General features: G+C 45.9%; 1 protein-coding gene across 1 annotated transcript in view; it reads right to left on the bottom strand.

Moving 5' to 3' along the window:
- PAX5 (paired box 5) overlaps positions 1–17,753 on the bottom strand; it is a 169,110-nt gene that overhangs the window by 36,788 nt on the left and 114,569 nt on the right. The window contains exon 8 of the mRNA XM_063081683.1: positions 4,806–4,907. Within this exon, the coding sequence (XP_062937753.1) occupies positions 4,806–4,907 (102 nt within the window). The remainder of the gene's footprint in view (positions 1–4,805; positions 4,908–17,753) is intronic.

Below are 17,753 nucleotides of genomic sequence, written 5' to 3'. Positions count from 1 at the left end.
TGGAATCTTTAGTGCAAAACTTTTGGCATTTGCTGGGACTTGATGGAAATAAAATCTGAAAATTGTCTCCATTCTAAGCTGATATAATATGCTGTACTTGCTTTCTTCAATGTGACTGATCAGCAAAGTGCTATCCAGAGTCTCCAGAATTGCAGGAACTGAATCTACAAGTACTAGAGAAGACCAAGAAGCCATATTCTGCAGATGTGAGGATGCCCTGAAGCCAGAAGGTGCAGACTACATGCAGGTGACAAAATCAGGTTATACAACCACAACTTGTTAATATAGAATAAAAATAAAAGAAATTTTAAGAAAGAATGTGGGAGGAAAAAAAAAATAAAGTAAAGGTGAGTCCAGCCAACAAGCTGACATTTAATATGGAAAAATGCTACATCTATTTTTTTCAGGTCCCAAAGTTCAACTGTCAAAGTGTATCCCAGAGGCAATTGCTTTCCGTATGTCCTAGAAGCAAATCTTACAAATGGAAGCTTTCACTTATAAATGGCAGTCAAATGTTTCCCAAAGCCTACAGTGGGAAAACAACCCAGGAGATTTCCAGTTTCCCTTGAGATTGCACCACCAGCCTGCCAGAGGCGAGGAGGGAGAACCATTCCATGCAGTGAAACAGACCTTTGCAGTGCAGCAGCCTCAGAGAGATAAAAGCAGGAAACACAAACCTCCCAGAGCCCTGCTCAGCTTATGTCTCCAAATGTGCCACCAGGCCCTCGGGGTCTATGCAACTGTCATCGCCTTCAGCACTGTCACAATTGAATGAATACCTCCCAGACTCAGAAACCCAAGAGGCTGTGGATCAGAAATCTGAACAAATACAAAGCTGAAATCCTCAAACCCGTTGTGGTACATCCATGTCCTAATCCCTCCAACCTTACATGTAAGAGGTTGTACATATGAAGGTTCCTTATGTGTAACCTGTGAATGTTACCTTACATGACTGAAAAAAAGCCTTTGCAGATGTAATTAAGTTAGGATTTTGAGATGGGGAGATTATCCTCAATTGTCCTGGTGGGCTCTAAATGCATTAGTATCTTTTTAAGAGAGAAGATGGAAATTTGGCACCCACAGAGTAGAAGGTGACATGAAGATGGAGGAGGGAGAGATTTGAAGATCCTGGCTGTGGAGTAATGCAGCCACATCCAGGAGCCAAGAATGCTGGAAGAGGAAAGGAACAGATCTTTTCTTAGGGCCTCCAGAGGGAGCGCATCCCTGCTGACACCTTGATTTTGGCTCAGTGATAATTGATTTCGGACTTCTGGGCTCCAGAACTGGGAGGGAATAAATTTCTATTGTTTTAAGCCACCTAGATTGTGGTGATTTGTTACAGCTGCTGCAGGAAACTAATACACAAGTCAGTATAATTTTCCCTGCCTCCCTCCTTTAGCCAGCGCTCACAAAAGGACCTAGCATGTGCAAGGGGCTGTGAACGGTACAGAAGACCAGCCAGGTCCCAGCGAGAGATGTGGGCTTGGGCAGAGTTGACTGCGCCACAGACGCCTGAGTCGTGTGGTGTGACAGAGCCAGGCATAAGGCATTGTCCCCCAGGGAGGACCGGGCCAGAGGCTTCGTGGGGCAGGGGATGTGTGCTCAGCCCTGAAGGGTGAGGCTGGAAGGACAATGACTGGGAAGAGACCAAGGCGTGCTGGGAAGCAGCAAGCAGCCAGGAACAGGGAGGGCGGGGAGAGGAGCTGAGAAGGCAAGTTGGGCCAGACCACAGTAGTGCCTGAAGGCCAGACCAGGAACCCTGCTCTGCCAGGCCCTCTCTGTGCTGTGGGACAGCCCTGGGGCCAGTGCCTGCAGAGAGATTAGGAAAGCATAGGGGGAACAAGAGTCCCAGACACATGACACTGGTTTGGACACTGAGGAACAGGAACTGAAGGCTGTGCCCCCTAAGCTTGGGATCCTAGCCCTGACACAGGCCCAGCACCATGTAAGTGCTGGGGGACGCATGAGAAGAGAAAGCAAAGGGCCAGGCAGGAGGAGGACGGGGAAGAGAAGGGAAAGAGGACAGAGAGAGATGCAAGAAGGCAGGAGTGCAGGGAGAGAGAGGAAGAGGGGTCGGGGGACTCCCGAGCAGCAGGCTCCCCTGGCAATATGCGTGTTCTCCTTGCTCCACACCGTGTGCCTCCCACTGTGTGCCCCATGCCGCACCGCTGTCCAGCTGCCACCAGCAGGCACGGTTAGGCTGTGCCCTTGCTTGGGGAGTGATTCCTGCTGCCACCGTTAATGGACAAGGAGCTGTCATTCCGCTGCTTCTCTGAACTAGGCCTCTTCGGGGTTTGCAGTGGGGAGCTGAGAGGGCCAGCTGGATGGCCTCAGTGTCACCTGCCAATGTGTCCTCAGGACAGGGGTAGGGGCTGCTGCTGTCTCCCCTTCTGCCATCACTGAAAAGCTGGAGTTGATAGACTCAGACACACAGGCAGCACGGTAGGGAGGATGCAGAAGACCTGAGCTCAAGACCTCCACCTGCCAGCCGTGCAGCCTGGGATCGTTCCCTAACTTCTCTGGGTCTCGGCTAGCCCTTCTGGAAAATGGGGATTGCACTCCAGACCTTGCCCACCTCATAGGGTGATTACCTCAAAGGGCTCCAGGGAAAGCACTATGCATTCTAGAAAGTGTTGCACAAATGTAAGGGGCCATTAATGGATATGGCTTGGGATTCATGTCCCAAGGCTGCCCTAACTTGCTAAAGGTTGGGAAATGAGAAGCCGAGTGGGGGACTTAGGGAAGACTGGTGTATGTCCCATCCCCTCTGTTTGCCTCATGCACAATATTTCCATGTGATCTGCCAGGGGCCCATCCTTGCAGCAGAAAAGGCAAAGGTTTTGTAGGTGGGAACCTGGCAGGCCTCCCTAGCATTGGCAAGGCCCAGGGCAAGAGTACACACGGAGGGCATTTCCCATATATCTCATATTTAAAAGTCATAAACCAAGCTAACAAACCATTAAATGAAATATGCTCCATCCTCCTACCTTGTTAGATACATCTTCGAAACAACCTGGAAGGCCATGATCGAATTTAGAATTCAGGGACTCCTTGGCATTCTGTGCCAGGACATGGCTGCATGGGAAAAGCCCACCCTGGCTAGGATCTGACCTGCTCTCCCCACCTCCACTCATCGCTATGCAGGTCCTAGTGTGGACACCCAGCCCTCATATCCCAGCTCTGTTTACACCCCCCATAAAGACCCAGCCCTCGAACCCAGGGGTGGCCACACTGGTGACATGGCAGTTTTTAGGAGGATGGACCTGGGGAAGAGGCTGGAAGAGACTTGGACTTTTATGGCTAGAACTCCAGGGTGGGCTAAAAGGAGGGCCGTGAGCATGTCCCCCTTGGTTCTGCAGAGTCTCCCCAATCCTTGGGGGTGGGCATTGTTCCAGCAGGACAGAGTGGGCCCTCTAAGGAGTGGCTCCTAATGACTCCCAGGCCCCTCATGCTTGGTCTAAGGGCAGCTCCAACTGACTTCTAGTCATGGCCCTGCCTCCTACTTGCTGGGTGACTTGGACATGTCCCAACCCCTTTCTGGGCTCAATTTCCTCACCAATACGGTGGGATGGATGATCCACCTACTTCTAAGAAGCCACCTACTTCTTAAAGCTGTTATGAGGCTCCAGATAGAAAGCGGGGTAGGGGGACTGAAACAACCTTTATTTTTTTTTTTTTTTTTTGGCCAGAGAGAGACAACTGCTTGTGTTAGGAGAGGATTGGACCCTTAGAGCCCCAGGCACTGAAACAAGTGGTCATTGACTCCCGTAGTAAATACCTCCAGACAAGAGACAGCATGGTGACTACAGTTAATAACAGTGTATTGCATATTTCAATACAACTAAAAGAGAGGATTTTAACCGTTCTCACCACAAAGAAACAATAAATATTTGAGGTGATAGATATGCTAATTAGCCTGATTTGATCATTGCATGGAAACACTACATTGCACCCCATAAATATATTCAATTATTAATTGTCAATTAAAAATAAAATAAATGAGAATGTTTAAAAATAAAAGAAAAAAGAGTCAATGCTAACCCATAAAAGAAGTGCAACAACATTCAACAAAGGCATGATTTTTTTCCCCTGATTTTTTTAAAAACACTTTTATAAAAGGATACCTTGGCTATCCCTGCTAGGCTAATGCCCTTAATACACAGACAGCCAGCACCATGATGATGTGCAGTCTTGTCCCCACACCACCCCACCATGCAAGCAGACATGGTGGCCTCCTTCCCAAATGTCTTGAAACTGACACATCACTGGCCAGAGGAGATCAGGTTTCAATGGCCACAGGGTATTCCATCTACAATTAAGTGACAAACCCACCAGCCAACATCCTGTCTGTCTCGAATACATCTTTCTCAACCCCAAGGAGTAAGTCTGTGGAGAGCACTTCACGGGCTTCTTGCTTGGTCATGTCACACAAATTGGGTGGGAGAGACAGGGTGGGGGAAGGGAGGGGAGGAAGGATGGAGAAAAGCTCCCCCCCACACTAGCTGGGCGACCTTCAGCCAGGCCCTGCACCGCTCTGTGTTCAGACTCCCCATGTGGCCAGTGAGGTACTGTTTGAGTGACAGTCAAGGACCCCCCTCTGATATCCTCCCAGGTGCCAACAACACTGGCTAGTCCTGGCCCCACCACAGGCCCAGCTGCAGAGAGAGGCCGAGAGCGCGGACCTCTGCTTGATTTATTCAGATCCACTTCTCAGAAGCGTGGAGGTCACCTGGGCTGTTGCAGGGATGCCCCCCGACTGAAACCCCATCCGCTGCCTGCTGTGGAGACGCGACAGTGGAACTCACCAGGCACCATCCCTGTCAGTGTCGGTGCTGAGTAGCTGCCCTGTCCAGCGGGGGGGACGTGCGGAGGGTACCCGGGGAGGGTCGTGCTTGCCAAGTCACGGCCTGAGGAATCAAAGCAACAAATCACAGGGTGAGCATCTCTGTAGCCAGCCACTCATGTCCACAGCTCCTGGGACACTTCTGCACATTTGTCACGTCTGGATGCTGAATGCCAATGTGCACCCCCCCCCCCAACTCCTCCCGTCACTCACACACACACACGTACACACATCTCCAGCCTCCCTGGCTACACCCGGCAAGAACTGAGGCAGGGTTCTTGCCTGTCCCCGGGGAACAGGGACCCCTTGCAGATGTAAGACAACACAGGTGCCAGCACACCCTGGCTCCAGCCAGCTCATTTTGCTCTCTACACCCCCAGCGTGCCTTGGGCTTGTCCACCTCCTCACTGTTGCTTCTGCTCTGCTCTCTGCACAAAGCCCCTTCCTCCAGCTGCACACAGCCTCACACCCCCTGCCTTCTAAGACCATCTGAAGTGCCTCCCTCCTCCTCTTCCTTGACATCCCCCACAGTGAGCAGGGGGCACACCCGCCTCAGACCCTACAGCTCCATTTCTAGCCTTGGACTGAATTCTTCCTCTTTGGCCTAAAGCTGTTCTTTCATTCAGTAAAGATGCAGGAAGCACCTCCTGGTACCAAATACTGTTCTGGGTGCTGGGACATGAAGGCTGAGGCCTTGCTTGCAAGAGGTAGACACTCCAACAGGTGAGTGCCAGCTCTTTGCAGGCTCCTATGTTTCTGACCACGAATCCAGAGTCTCCATGTATCTCAGCTGGGACACTGTCACCATTACTTATTGACTCCATCGTGCAGAAGGAAATTCAATCGCACAGTTTTTATGGGTGTTCATGTTGAGGTGGAGGCCAGGACCGCATAAGGGGGTGATGCCAAATCTGTCTTCTGAAAGATGGAGGGTATTATCCTGGTAGGAGCCTGCCTGGTACAGGTGTCCACATCCTACCTGGCTGCCTGAGATGAATAAGAGGGTCCTGAGAGGGGAAGAGACTTGCCCAAGGATACTCAGCTGATCTGAGACAAGGCTGGGACTGGAATCCAGCTCTCCTGCCTCCTAGGATTGAATTCTTCCTTCAAGAGGGGGCTGCTCTTTTGGTCATATCTGAACCCTGATGGTTTCTGCTGCTTTAAAACTTTGATCCCTAAAACAAAGGTTCAGAAAATCAGTGCCTCACTGAAGCACTGAACTCAAGAAGCCAGATATAAAAGCAATAAAATGAACTTAGGGAAGGGAGGAGGAAGGAATTGATAAAGAAAAAGCAGAAAATAATGAATTAACAAACAGAAAAGCAGACACAATAATAAATAGAACCAAGAATTGTTATTTGAAAAGACCGATAAAATAGACAAACCGAGGTCAAGAATTTTTTTTGTTCTTTTTATAATTTCTTTGAACCTGTGGCCTTGGTGTTATCCACACCACACTCTCCTGAGTGAGCCATGGGCCAGCCCCAAGATTTTTTTTAAAGGCACAAATATCAAGATAATGAATGAGGAGGAGATATAACCAGAGAAATGGAAGAGATGATAGAAAAACAATTTAAAAAATGCACTCCCCTCTAATACTAATAAATCTGGAAATCTCAACAAAAGGTAAAATTTTCAGGAAAACACGAATTAGCAAAATTAACTCAAGAAGATGTAGAAAATACCAACAGTCCAATAACCTTAGAAGAAATAGAAAAAAAAACGTTTTTCTAAAAAACAAGTGCCTTGTCCATTTAGCTACTTGGGCAAGTTTTTGTTGGTTTGTTTCTGTTTTTTTGGCAAATTCTTTTAAATCTTTAAGGGACTCATAGTTATGTTATTAAGCTATTCAGGACACATAAAACTAAGAAAATCTTCTCAATTCATTTCATCAAGTTAGCATATCCCAATATAAAAACTTAACAAAGACAGCATAAAAAATAAAAACTAAAGGCTAGTCTCACAATTTATTAATATAGATGCAAAAAGTTGTCTATGACACTGATTGAGCAATATTACAGAAAGAATAATATACCATGGCCAAAAAAAAGGTTAATTCCAGGTATGCAAGAATGGCTCAATATTAAAGTATTAGTCAGGGGATAATACCAATGTATCAAAGGAGGAAAACCATAAGATTTTATCAAAGATTTGGAAAAGGCATTGGTTAAAATTTGATATTAATTCCTTATGATACCTTTTAGTGAGTAAGAATTGAAGTATACTTCTTAGATCTTACACTGATCTTAAACCTAAAGTCAATATCATATTTAATTGGTGAAGTACTTGGAGAATTCCTATTAAAGTCAGGATCATATCAAGGAAACCTATTATCAATGATATCACTGACAATTATTTGGAAAATTTTAACCAGTACACTAAGAAAAGATAGAGACATAGGGGGATAAACATTGGGGGAGAAACACCAAAGTCCTCATTAGCTGGTTATGTCTTAGACCTGGAAAATCATAAGAAAATCAGCTCATCTACAAGAAGCAATGAAAAAGCTTGGTGAGACAGCCAGGTAATGGACGTCTACAGTCAATAGTTTTCTAGATTCAGCAGCTCCCTGCTGCCTGCTCAACTAAGTATGGATTTTTCAGTTTGGCATCCAAGGCCCTCCACAACCTGTGCCCTCACCTGCAACTTTGCCAGCTTCATCAGTCCTGCTCTATGTGCCATTCCCCAAACCTGCCCGCCCTTTCCCACTCCCATGACTTTCCTCGTGCTGTTCCCCTTTCAAATAGCCCTTCTACCATTCCTACCGATGAAACATTTCCTCCCATCTCTCAAGAGCCTGCTCCTCTGTGAAGCCTTTTCTCAGCCCTTCCAGTCTTTCTAGTATCTGCCTCTGCTGAAGGTCCCCCCGACCCCCGACCGCCCTGTCCCAGTGTGAAGGGGGCATCGTGTCAGGGGAATAGACAAGATAGAGGTGATGATATCAGTAATGAAAATATAGCTCTTGCTTTGTGACAGACTCTCTTACTCTTTTACATAAATTAACTCATTGTATTATCCTAACAACTCTATGAGGTTCAAACAGTGATCATGCCCACTTTATAAAAGAGAAAACTGAGGAATGTAGAGGTTAAGTAACTTGCCTATGGTCATACAGCTAGTAGAAAACGGAGCTGAGATTTGGCCCCAGGTGGCTGGATTCCAGCCTGAGCTTCTATTGATGGCGACAGCAGGGCAGGGTGGGGGGAGGGGGGGGGATTGGAGACAGCAAAGAAGGATGGCTGAGAACTAGGAGGATTAATTAATCTGGTTAGCAACTGGAGGGGGTGAGCAGATTAAAGCAGAAAAGAGAGCGAGAGTCAAAGATGGGCTGTCAGAAGCCAGAGCTCAGGGTGGGTGTCAATGCCCATTTGGGAAGAAACTAACCAACATTAGTCTGCCATGCTATAAGCTCCGCAGGGCAGGACTGCAGGGCACCTAGCACACAGCAAGCGCTCATAACGATCTGTAGGAGAGCAGGACAAGCCAGCCATCCAGAGCCCTCTCACTGATTCCAGTCCCAGTTTTGCTACTGAATGTCTGTAGAACTCTGGTCAAGTCACACCTCTCCTCTGCCGTCAGCCTCAGTCTTCCCCAACTTTAAAAAAGAGCTCTAAGCAAAATGATCTCCAAGAGCCCCTGAAGCTCACACTGGTCTGAGTATGCATATACATAAAGGATAGTTTAGCTGTGAGTGTATTTTTCTACCTTAAAGTTCAACTGTACCTGGAGCTCCAAAACCTCTCTAATCAATCCCGTAACGTGTGCTGCCACCCAAGGAGGGCTGATAGTACCCCTTGGGACATGGGCAGGCAGATCTCCAAGCTTACAGCCTCAGTGTGGTCTTGTGTCAGCTCCAGTCTTATGCAGGACTTGGCAAAATGCTGGGGCTCATTCCATCCCCAGTCCCTCCTCCCAGCCCACCAGAATGGCAGTGTGCATCATGAGGAGCTGACAAATGGCCACATATACTCCACAAATAACTCTGCCCCTGAGTTCCCCATTGCCAAGGGACTCCCTTGCATTGTCCACGGCTCCATTTTTATCCTCAAGTGTCCCTAGATCCAGAGGCTTCACCCTGTGGCCACATTTACTTTCAGTGGACTAGTCACAGAAGCAGAGGGCCTGAGTTATCACTTGTGGTGGGCAAGGACGGGCACACTGACAGCTTTCTGTGTCATCTCAACCTCCTGAACTGCTACTGTGTGCCAGGCATTGGGGTAGGCTGTTAATACACATTGTTCCATTTAATCTTCATACCTTACAAAATTCCCAATATAAATATTATGGGACAGTGAGGGGAAGTTGTAGGGAGATGACTACAGCTTAACACATGAAGGAAGGCAGCAGAGCCCAGTGATGAAGGTGCCAGTCTTCCCAGGCTCAAATCCTTGCTTTACCACTTACTAGCTCTATGACCTTGAGAAAGTTCCTTAATCATTCTGAGCCTCAGTTTCCTCATTTATAAAATGAGGATAATAATAGCCAACACTTATAGAGAGCAAACTGTGAACCAGGTACACACATCCTCATTCATTCCTCACTGTAACCCTATTAAAGAGTTACTATTAGCCCTGTTTTACTGAGCGGGAAACTGAGGCATGGAGAGTTTAAGTGACTTGCTCACAGTCACATAGCTAGTAAGTTAAAAAGTGAGGTTTCAAACCCAGTCAGTCTGGCTTGCAAATCTGCACTCTCCACGCCTCCTCTGGGCCCCCTCTGCAACCATAACGACGATGCCTCTTTTACATGGCTGTTGCAATGCGATGCATGTGAAACAAAGGCACAGGGAGCCGGATGGCATTACTGGCCCAAATCCTTGGCCCCACCCTCACCACCATTATCTTGAAAAAGAGTAATTTGACACCAAAAAGTAGAAAGGATAAGCTGTTTTTAAAACCAAACCAACTTAGTTTTATGAAAAACTGAAAGGAGTTTTTTTTCTGCAGTTCCTCCCACTGGAGCAGAGTGTGCTCTTCTGCCCCTTGAGGCTCAGCCGTGTGCCTTGCTTAGAGCAGACACTGGGTGGGCAGAAGCTGGAGGTATGCTTGTGCAGCTGCATGTGTGCCTTTGCACTTCTTGTGCTGCCATGAGAACATGCCCGGGTAAGCCTCTGGTCCAAGAAGTGGAGAGACACGTAGAGCAGAGACAGACCTAGCCTACACCAGGAGCCAAGCCCAGCTTGAAGCAGAAGCCCCAGCCCACCCCCAGACCCATGAGCAAGAATAAATGATCTCTGTTTTAAGCCCTGGGTTTCTGGGTGGTTTGCTAAGCAGCAGTGTTGTGACAATCACTGATCAACACAAGACTTAGTAAATGTTACCTGCTCTTGCTTTCATCGTTATTCTTTCTCTACTTAAGAACATGCTGCCTGGGCCCTTCTAAGGGCATCTATCCAAATCCAAGCAGAGGCTGGACTCCCTTTGTTGGGAAGCCCACCAAGGGAATCTAAGCTTCAAATTTGCTGTGATGGCATATAAAGACTCTCCAGGCACTGAGCTGAGAAACTGTGACCTTGGAGGGTATGGGCATTTTTATCTTCTTGGTTCCTTCTCTAACATGTCTCAGGCATGTCACCAGGGTTGTAGTGTTTAACAACCAGCCAACACAAGGCAGCTAAGGAGATGCTACTGATCCTTTTCAGCTTAGATTCAGGCTTCTGGACTGGGATGGGTAAAGCAAAATTGATGCTTCTGAACTCAATATGACATCAAAGCACATATTTATATCATTTTTTATCAAGGAAGAAATTATTTGTATTATTTGCAATGGCACTGAATGTTATCGGTGGCATATAATACATTTGCAAAAAATAAGCAAACTTAATCTGTGTTACTAACATAATTCCTATTATTAATGGCATGTAAGTACATCTTGTCCAACTCACGTATGGCCTTCTCTTTCCAGAGAGAACGATCGAGACTTGGCCTTGCTTACTATTAGCAAGGAGTCTATGCAGAAGGCAAGAGAAAGACCACTCCTCCAGAAGAGATATAATGGTTTAAAATAACTCACTCTTTTCAACCCTGAGAGGAATGGAAAGGATGAGGAAACTGAGGCAAAGAAATGAGTTTGTTTTTTTTTCTCCTTCAAGTTTTAGATGTGTAACACAGTTTATTTTATTTATTTATGTATTTTATCAGAATATAGTTGATTGTACATACCTGTGGGGTACAGCATTGAATATCAATACCTGTGTGTAATATGTTACATCCAAATCAGGATAATTAGTATATTCAACAACATACGATGTAATTGATTTTCATGGAAAAAAATGAGTTTCATCAGAAATGAGTTTTGACTGGCCTTTATCAGAAATGAGTTTTGACTGACCCAAGGTCACAGAGTAAGTGGTAGAATCGGAACTTCAACTCAGATCTCATGACTTCTAGTTAAATGCTATCCTTTCAGGATTACTCAAAATGCCCCCAGGTGTTAAAACACTCTACAAAGTCTTTGTAATTAAAAGTGTGATAGTAGTAATTGAATAGAAAACCAATGGAATAGAATAGAAAGTCTAGAAACACACCCAACTATATGTGAAAATCTAGCATATGATATAAGTAGAATCTCAAATCACTGGGGCAAATACGGACTTTTTATAAATGGTGTTAGGACAACTGGAGAACCATTTGAGAAATAAAAAATAAAAAATCAATTTTTCATACCAGCACTAGTCAATTTTTCATACCATGTACAAGAATAAACTTCAAGTGGATCTGAGAGATAAATGTAAAAATACAACTACGCACGTACTAGAAGAAAACATAGGCGAAATCCTCTGTAATCCAGGTATAGAGAAAGACTTTCTAACTATGGCTCAAAACCAGATGCACACGATACGTACAAGAATTAACTCAAAATGGATCAAAGACCTAAATGTAAGAGTTAAAACTATAAAACTCTTAGAAGAAAACGTAAGCATAAATCTTCATGACCTTGGATTAGGCAATGCTTTCTCAGATATGACACAACAAAAGAAAAAATAGATAGATTAGACTTTATCAAAATTAAAAACTTTTGTGCTTCAAAGGACACCATCAAGAAAGTAAAAATATAACCTACAGATAAGGACATGCAGGCTCCAAGTAGCTGACTTGCCCAAGGTCACACAGCTGATAATAATGATGACAGCTAACATTTGTGCAGCACTTATGATATGCCAGGCACTGTTCCAGCACTAGGCAGTGTTCCAAATACTGCTCACTGTTTGCAATATTAATATCATTTTATTGATGTTGATTCATTTATCCTCAAAAACTATATGAGGTAAACCCTATCACTATCCCCATTTTAAAATCTCGAAACTAAAACACAGAGAGATCAGGCACCTGCCCAAGTTCCCACAGTTACTAAGAAACGGAACCCCGTCCAGACCCACGCATCTGGCACCAGGTTCCTTCACATTCTCCCAACACTGGGCATTTGTCTTCCTTCTGCCTCTGGACTGGATGTCACCAGAGATCAAGAGCTGCTCTTGTCCCCCCTTCCCCCGCACTGGCCCAGCATACAGTAAGTGCTCAGAAAATGACTCCCAAGATGAAATGAATCAAATAACATTGGTTCTACTCATCTGAACTATGGTTCCCATCCCACCAACATCTCAGAAAGCCCTTCACGATGAACTCCACAAAACATCTGGCCTGATTTATCAGTTTTTGCTTAAATGCAACTTTTTCTTGTTCGTAAGCCCATTTCTAGGTAGGCTCTCTCTATGTACACTAACGGGGGGAATGTGAATCCAATTAACTTCAAATTTAGCTCATAATGAACTTATCTCATTTTGCTACCAGCTCGGTTCTCATCGTGTGGCAGTAATTAACCACTGGGGGTTGTCACTCCCAGACACATGACATGGAGATCCTCCTAGCTCCTCACTTCAAACCCTTGCAGAATTCATTACCCTGACAGTGTGAAAACCCTTCACTTTGAATACCACAGGGCACCAACCAAACTCCCCCTCCATCTACCTGACTGTGTGTGTGAGTGAGAGAAAGAAGAAAGCAAGCCATTAATTATTGTGAACAAGATGGAAAGTGGGGGCAGGATACTAGCGATGGCTCAATGGCCGAAGAGGGTCTGCCAGCCCCTGACTGCCTCCCCTGCTCAGAGGAGGAAGATCTCGGCACACAAGGCCCAAGCTATAGGGGAATATGGCAGAGTTGGTTGGGAAAGGCGAAGTCCTATGGCAGAGTTGGTTGGGAAAGGCGAAGTCCTTTCCATAGTAGCGATCGTATCCACTGGGGACTCTTAATGCCCAGGAAGCCTGCACACCCCAGGCTACTGGAACTTGCTGTGTGACCTTGGGTAAGTTCCACCTCCTCTCTGGGACTTGGTTTTCCCATCTGAACCCTCAAACAGTGAGAACAGACGGCCTCTGAGGGTTTTTTAAATATTCCAACATTCCCTAAGTCAGTGGCATCACTGCACCCCGTGCTGACAGAGAGGAAGGCTGGTGCTGGCCACTAGAGAGACACATACGGCAGTGCCTGCCTGCCTTGGCCTCGGCACTCCTGCCCACAGCATCGTGCTCCCTGGAGCCCCTGAATTAAACCCTAGTCTTGTTTTCATGTCTCCAGGAAAGGAAACTAAAAGTCAACCTGCAAATGGAATAAAATCTTCATTTCATAAATTGTTCATTTTATATTTGTACAAGAGTTATGTTTTTAACTTTCTTATAAGTATGCTTTTTACACCTGTTGTAGAAAAAAGTGAGCCATGCCTGAGTCAGTGACATGAACTGAAGCTTTTCGACAAACACCAAAGCAGATGACAATGAACAACTGCCACCGTAGGGGAGGGGGAGAGAAACAGCCAAACACCCAGGATTCGGGGAGGGGATTAATCCTGCCACACAAGCCTCGATGTCTGTGTGCAAGTACTGCGCGCACCACCGGCTCATTGGGAATGTGTGGCAGCTGAACGGGGGCTGCTCTGTAGTCTGCCTTTGTTCAGACCCGCACTCGTAGAGGGAGTGCTGACCTCAGGAGTTGCAGAGTGGGAATATTTCACTCAGAAGGGAAAGGCGCTCAGGGATGTAACAGCCCATCTCTCCCTGCTGACAATGGATGCGTTAATTGCAGATGAGCTGTATCCAGTTATTAAAGCAGATCTGGCAAGCTCCTAATGACAGGTTTATTAGACATTAGTTGAGGTGGTGCTATTTACTTAGAAATAATAACCCTAAATTTCTCTTCCCAAAATTACTTAATCCCTACTTTTAACTAATTCTGACTGGTCCCCTGTAATTGTCCTGGCTAGAGACCTGCTCTGGATTTGTAGAGCCAAAAAGGCAAATCTAAGAGCTCATTAATCAGGGTGCTATTTACTTTGCAACCATCCCCCGTCCCCATTCCCTCATTCAAGCTGGCCTTGTCAACTTCCTGGAGTCACTGGGAACTTTCAGACTCCAATACTGTTTCTTTTTCTTTTTTTTTTTTTTTAAAGATGACCAGTAAGGGGGTCTTAATCCTTGACTTGGTGGTGTCAGCACCACACTCTCCCAAGTGAGCGAACTGGCCATCCCTATATGGGATCCGAACCTGCGGTCTTGGTGTTATCAGCACCACACTCTCCCAAGTGAGCCACGGGCCGGCCCCAATACTGTGTCTCAATTTTGAGAGCATGTTTGAATTTCATCTGCCTGACATTTTAGAGCAGACACTGGGACTCAGTCAATATTTCCATGTACAGTTATGACACGATCTTCCTCGAACTAGCAACTGTTGATTCAATGTAATAAAATGACAAAGGCAGGGTTCTAATTAGTAAAGCTGCAAAGCAGCTCTATCATGCTGATGGCTCTGGGCCTCCCTGCCAGGACAGGCACTGCTAAAGGCACAGGAGGAAGGCATACAAGCAGGAGGACTTCCTGGGCAACCATGGGCTAGCTCATGTCTTCATTCATTCATTCACTCTTTCATGCATTATCTGACACTCACTAAGCTCTAAACACCATCCTGAGCGCTCCAGAAAACACAAAGATGATAATAATAGTAATAACAATAATAACCACAACAATAACAACTCTCATTTATGCAACTCTTAGCATGTGCCAAGCACTGTGCTAAGTGCTTTGTATGTATTATCTCATTTAAGTATCCCACCCACTCTGGAGATATAAATCTTTACTATCCCCAATTTGCAGATAAGGTACCCAGCTAGAAAGAGGTACAGCTGGATGCAAACTTAGGCTCTGACTTCAGAGCTTGTGTCTTTCCCCCCTGCACTATTCTGTTTCAATAGGCAAATCACAAAATACAAAACACAGCTCTCCTTGACCAGCAATTCTACTCCTAGGACTTTACTTATGGAAATACACAGAAAAGTACACCAAGAGTTACATTTAATGAGAAGAAAGGAAGAAAGCAATCCAAGTGTCTATCATAATGGCTGGGATAAATTATGATACTTCCATATGATGGAATATTATACAGTTTTGAAAAACAATGAAGTAGAATTGAATGTAGGAATCTGGAAAATATCTCCAAGGTACATTATTAACTGAATAAAGCAAAGTGCAAAAGAACACTGTGTACAGTATGATTCCGTTTGTGCTAGTAAAAATATTACTGAAAGAATATACAAGGCACTATTAACTTTGGGGAGAGGGACTGTGGATGGGAGGGCTGAGGTTGGGGGAAGGAGATTTATTTTTCATTTTATATTTTTCTAGTTTGAATATTTAACCACATGCATGTATTACTTCTTATTCAAAATTGACTTTTTAATTCAAAATTAACTTTTTCTTAAGAACCAGATAAAGTGTGCCCCAAGGGGCTCACTCACAGCCTAGAAAGGGAGATAATAATGAACCTAAGATGCATGAAGTGCAGGGCTCCTACCTGCCCCTTGCTCCCACCTTAGCAGCTCTCAGGCCAGAGCTGCCATCAGGCCAGAGCTGCCACAGCAAGAACTTCTTGCTTTCAAGGACAGCATCATGATGCCAGCAGCACCTTGGCCAAGTCACATACTTAAAGCTCATGGTCCCACCAGGCCTCTCCCAAGCCAGCATCCAACACTCAGTGGTGCCCCGCCTGGCCTGTCTGAAATTCTCCATCCAGCAATCTCAGCCCCTTGCGATCTGGCATGAGTAGCCAAAGGCAGGCACAAAGCCTGTCCCGCTAGTCCCTCTCGGCCCCAACTCTGGCAGGCCTAATCTTCATTTGCACACAGTTCCAACAAGCTCAGTGGCTTGGCTTCCCAGCCCCTAGTAGATTAAAAACAGCAAAATAAGAAGTGGGGAGAGACTTCTAGGGCTAGGCAAACTGACATTAGAAGTGACAGGTGACAGGTGAGCTGCAAGAACAGAGACAGGAAAACAATATATTCAAACAGAAGAAGTCCACACCCCAGCATTCTGGGGTTCTTGGAAGAGGGGCAGGTGCTTGCTTACAGGCCCCCAAGGTTTTGCTATTATATCAGGCAAGGTTCAGTAACAGTGATTCACAAAGATGAGCTTGGGTTCTTCCATCAGAGGAAGGTGACATTATATCACTCCAGCGTGATTATGTGCACCTCTTATCCAAGAAACTAATAGGACAAACCAGTGTTTGAGAAACCTATATAATCATAATGAGCAAGTAAAAAAAAAGCGTAATTGTCCACCTCTGTCCAGAATGGCTCCCTGGAGAGCCCTTGTACAGTGCATGGCAACAGAAAAGACCTCCAGGAAATTAGATTGCTGATCATGACCCACCATGTGCCCACACCTCGTTAGGGTATGTGCCATACCAAGCCATCTCAAGCTGGCTGCAGAACATCCAAGACATATCTTTGCCTCTGATATTTCAGAATCCTGGAGTCCCAGGGCTGGGCTGAAACTTGGAGGTCACCCAGTGTCCTCCTCTGCAGGGCTGACAATATTCCCATCACACATTTGCCCAACATTTCTTGCCAACTCCCAGTGACTGCTAATGCAGAACACACTTCCCAAATCTAATAACGGTTGGAAAAGTCTGCCTTCTGGAGAGATAGAGTCTACATAAAGCAGATGATTGCTACATGAAAAAGCAGCATGAATAAATGAGTACACAGAAAGCATAGAGTCCTCCTAAAGTGGCCTTCTAGATTTGAGGACATTAAACGTTTGTAATGCGAGCAATGTTGCATGGTAGTTAGAGACAAAGGCCAAAGGGCTGGTGGTCTCTGTTCAGATCCTGGCTCCACATTTGCTGGCTGTGTGATCTTCAGCAAGTTGCTTAGCTTCTCTGTCTCAGTTTTCACATTTATAAAATGGAGATAATCTCATCTGCCACATAGCGTTGTTGCATGGATTAAATTAACAAATGCATGTAAAGCCACTGGCACAGGGCCCAGCACAGAGTGAACACTCAGTAATGCCACTGTTGTTCACTGTGCTTTTCTAGCTCCACAGCCAATCACAGTCCACCTAAGAGCACAGCCAGATCAGTCTTTGAAAGTGCTGTCAGAAATCTTCAATGGCTCCCCACTGCTTACACAGCAAAGTCCACACTTAGCTAAGATAAGAGCATGGGCTCCAGAGCCAGCCTGCTGGGGCCAAAATCCCAGCTCTGCCACTTACCAGCTGTGTGACCCTGGGCAAGTGACTCAGCCTTCCTCTCCTCACCTGTCTAAGGAAGGAGGAAGGAGGCCCTGACAGTCCCTCTCCAATGGAGCGAGTGTGAGGACTGAAGGAGGTAACTCTGTGAACACCCTTAGACCAGTGCCCGGCCTGGAGGCTCCCTTACTGCCCACTAGCCATCCACGCCCACTGCGCGTCCCTACTGCATGCTGTGCTCCAAATGTTAGTGATGCCTGTCATTACCTGCAACGTACAGTGGAGGCAACTGAGGCTGCGCAAGGTTAAGTAACTTGCCCAAGGTTGCACAGGCAGAAAACAGACCAAGAAGGGGGGCAGTGGGAGCAGGATTAGAACCCCCAGCAGCCTGTG

The sequence above is a fragment of the Cynocephalus volans genome, chromosome 17 (genome assembly GCF_027409185.1).
Source record: "Cynocephalus volans isolate mCynVol1 chromosome 17, mCynVol1.pri, whole genome shotgun sequence".
NCBI classification, from domain to species: Eukaryota; Metazoa; Chordata; class Mammalia; order Dermoptera; family Cynocephalidae; genus Cynocephalus; species Cynocephalus volans.
This window is presented reverse-complemented; position numbering and strand designations above follow the sequence as displayed.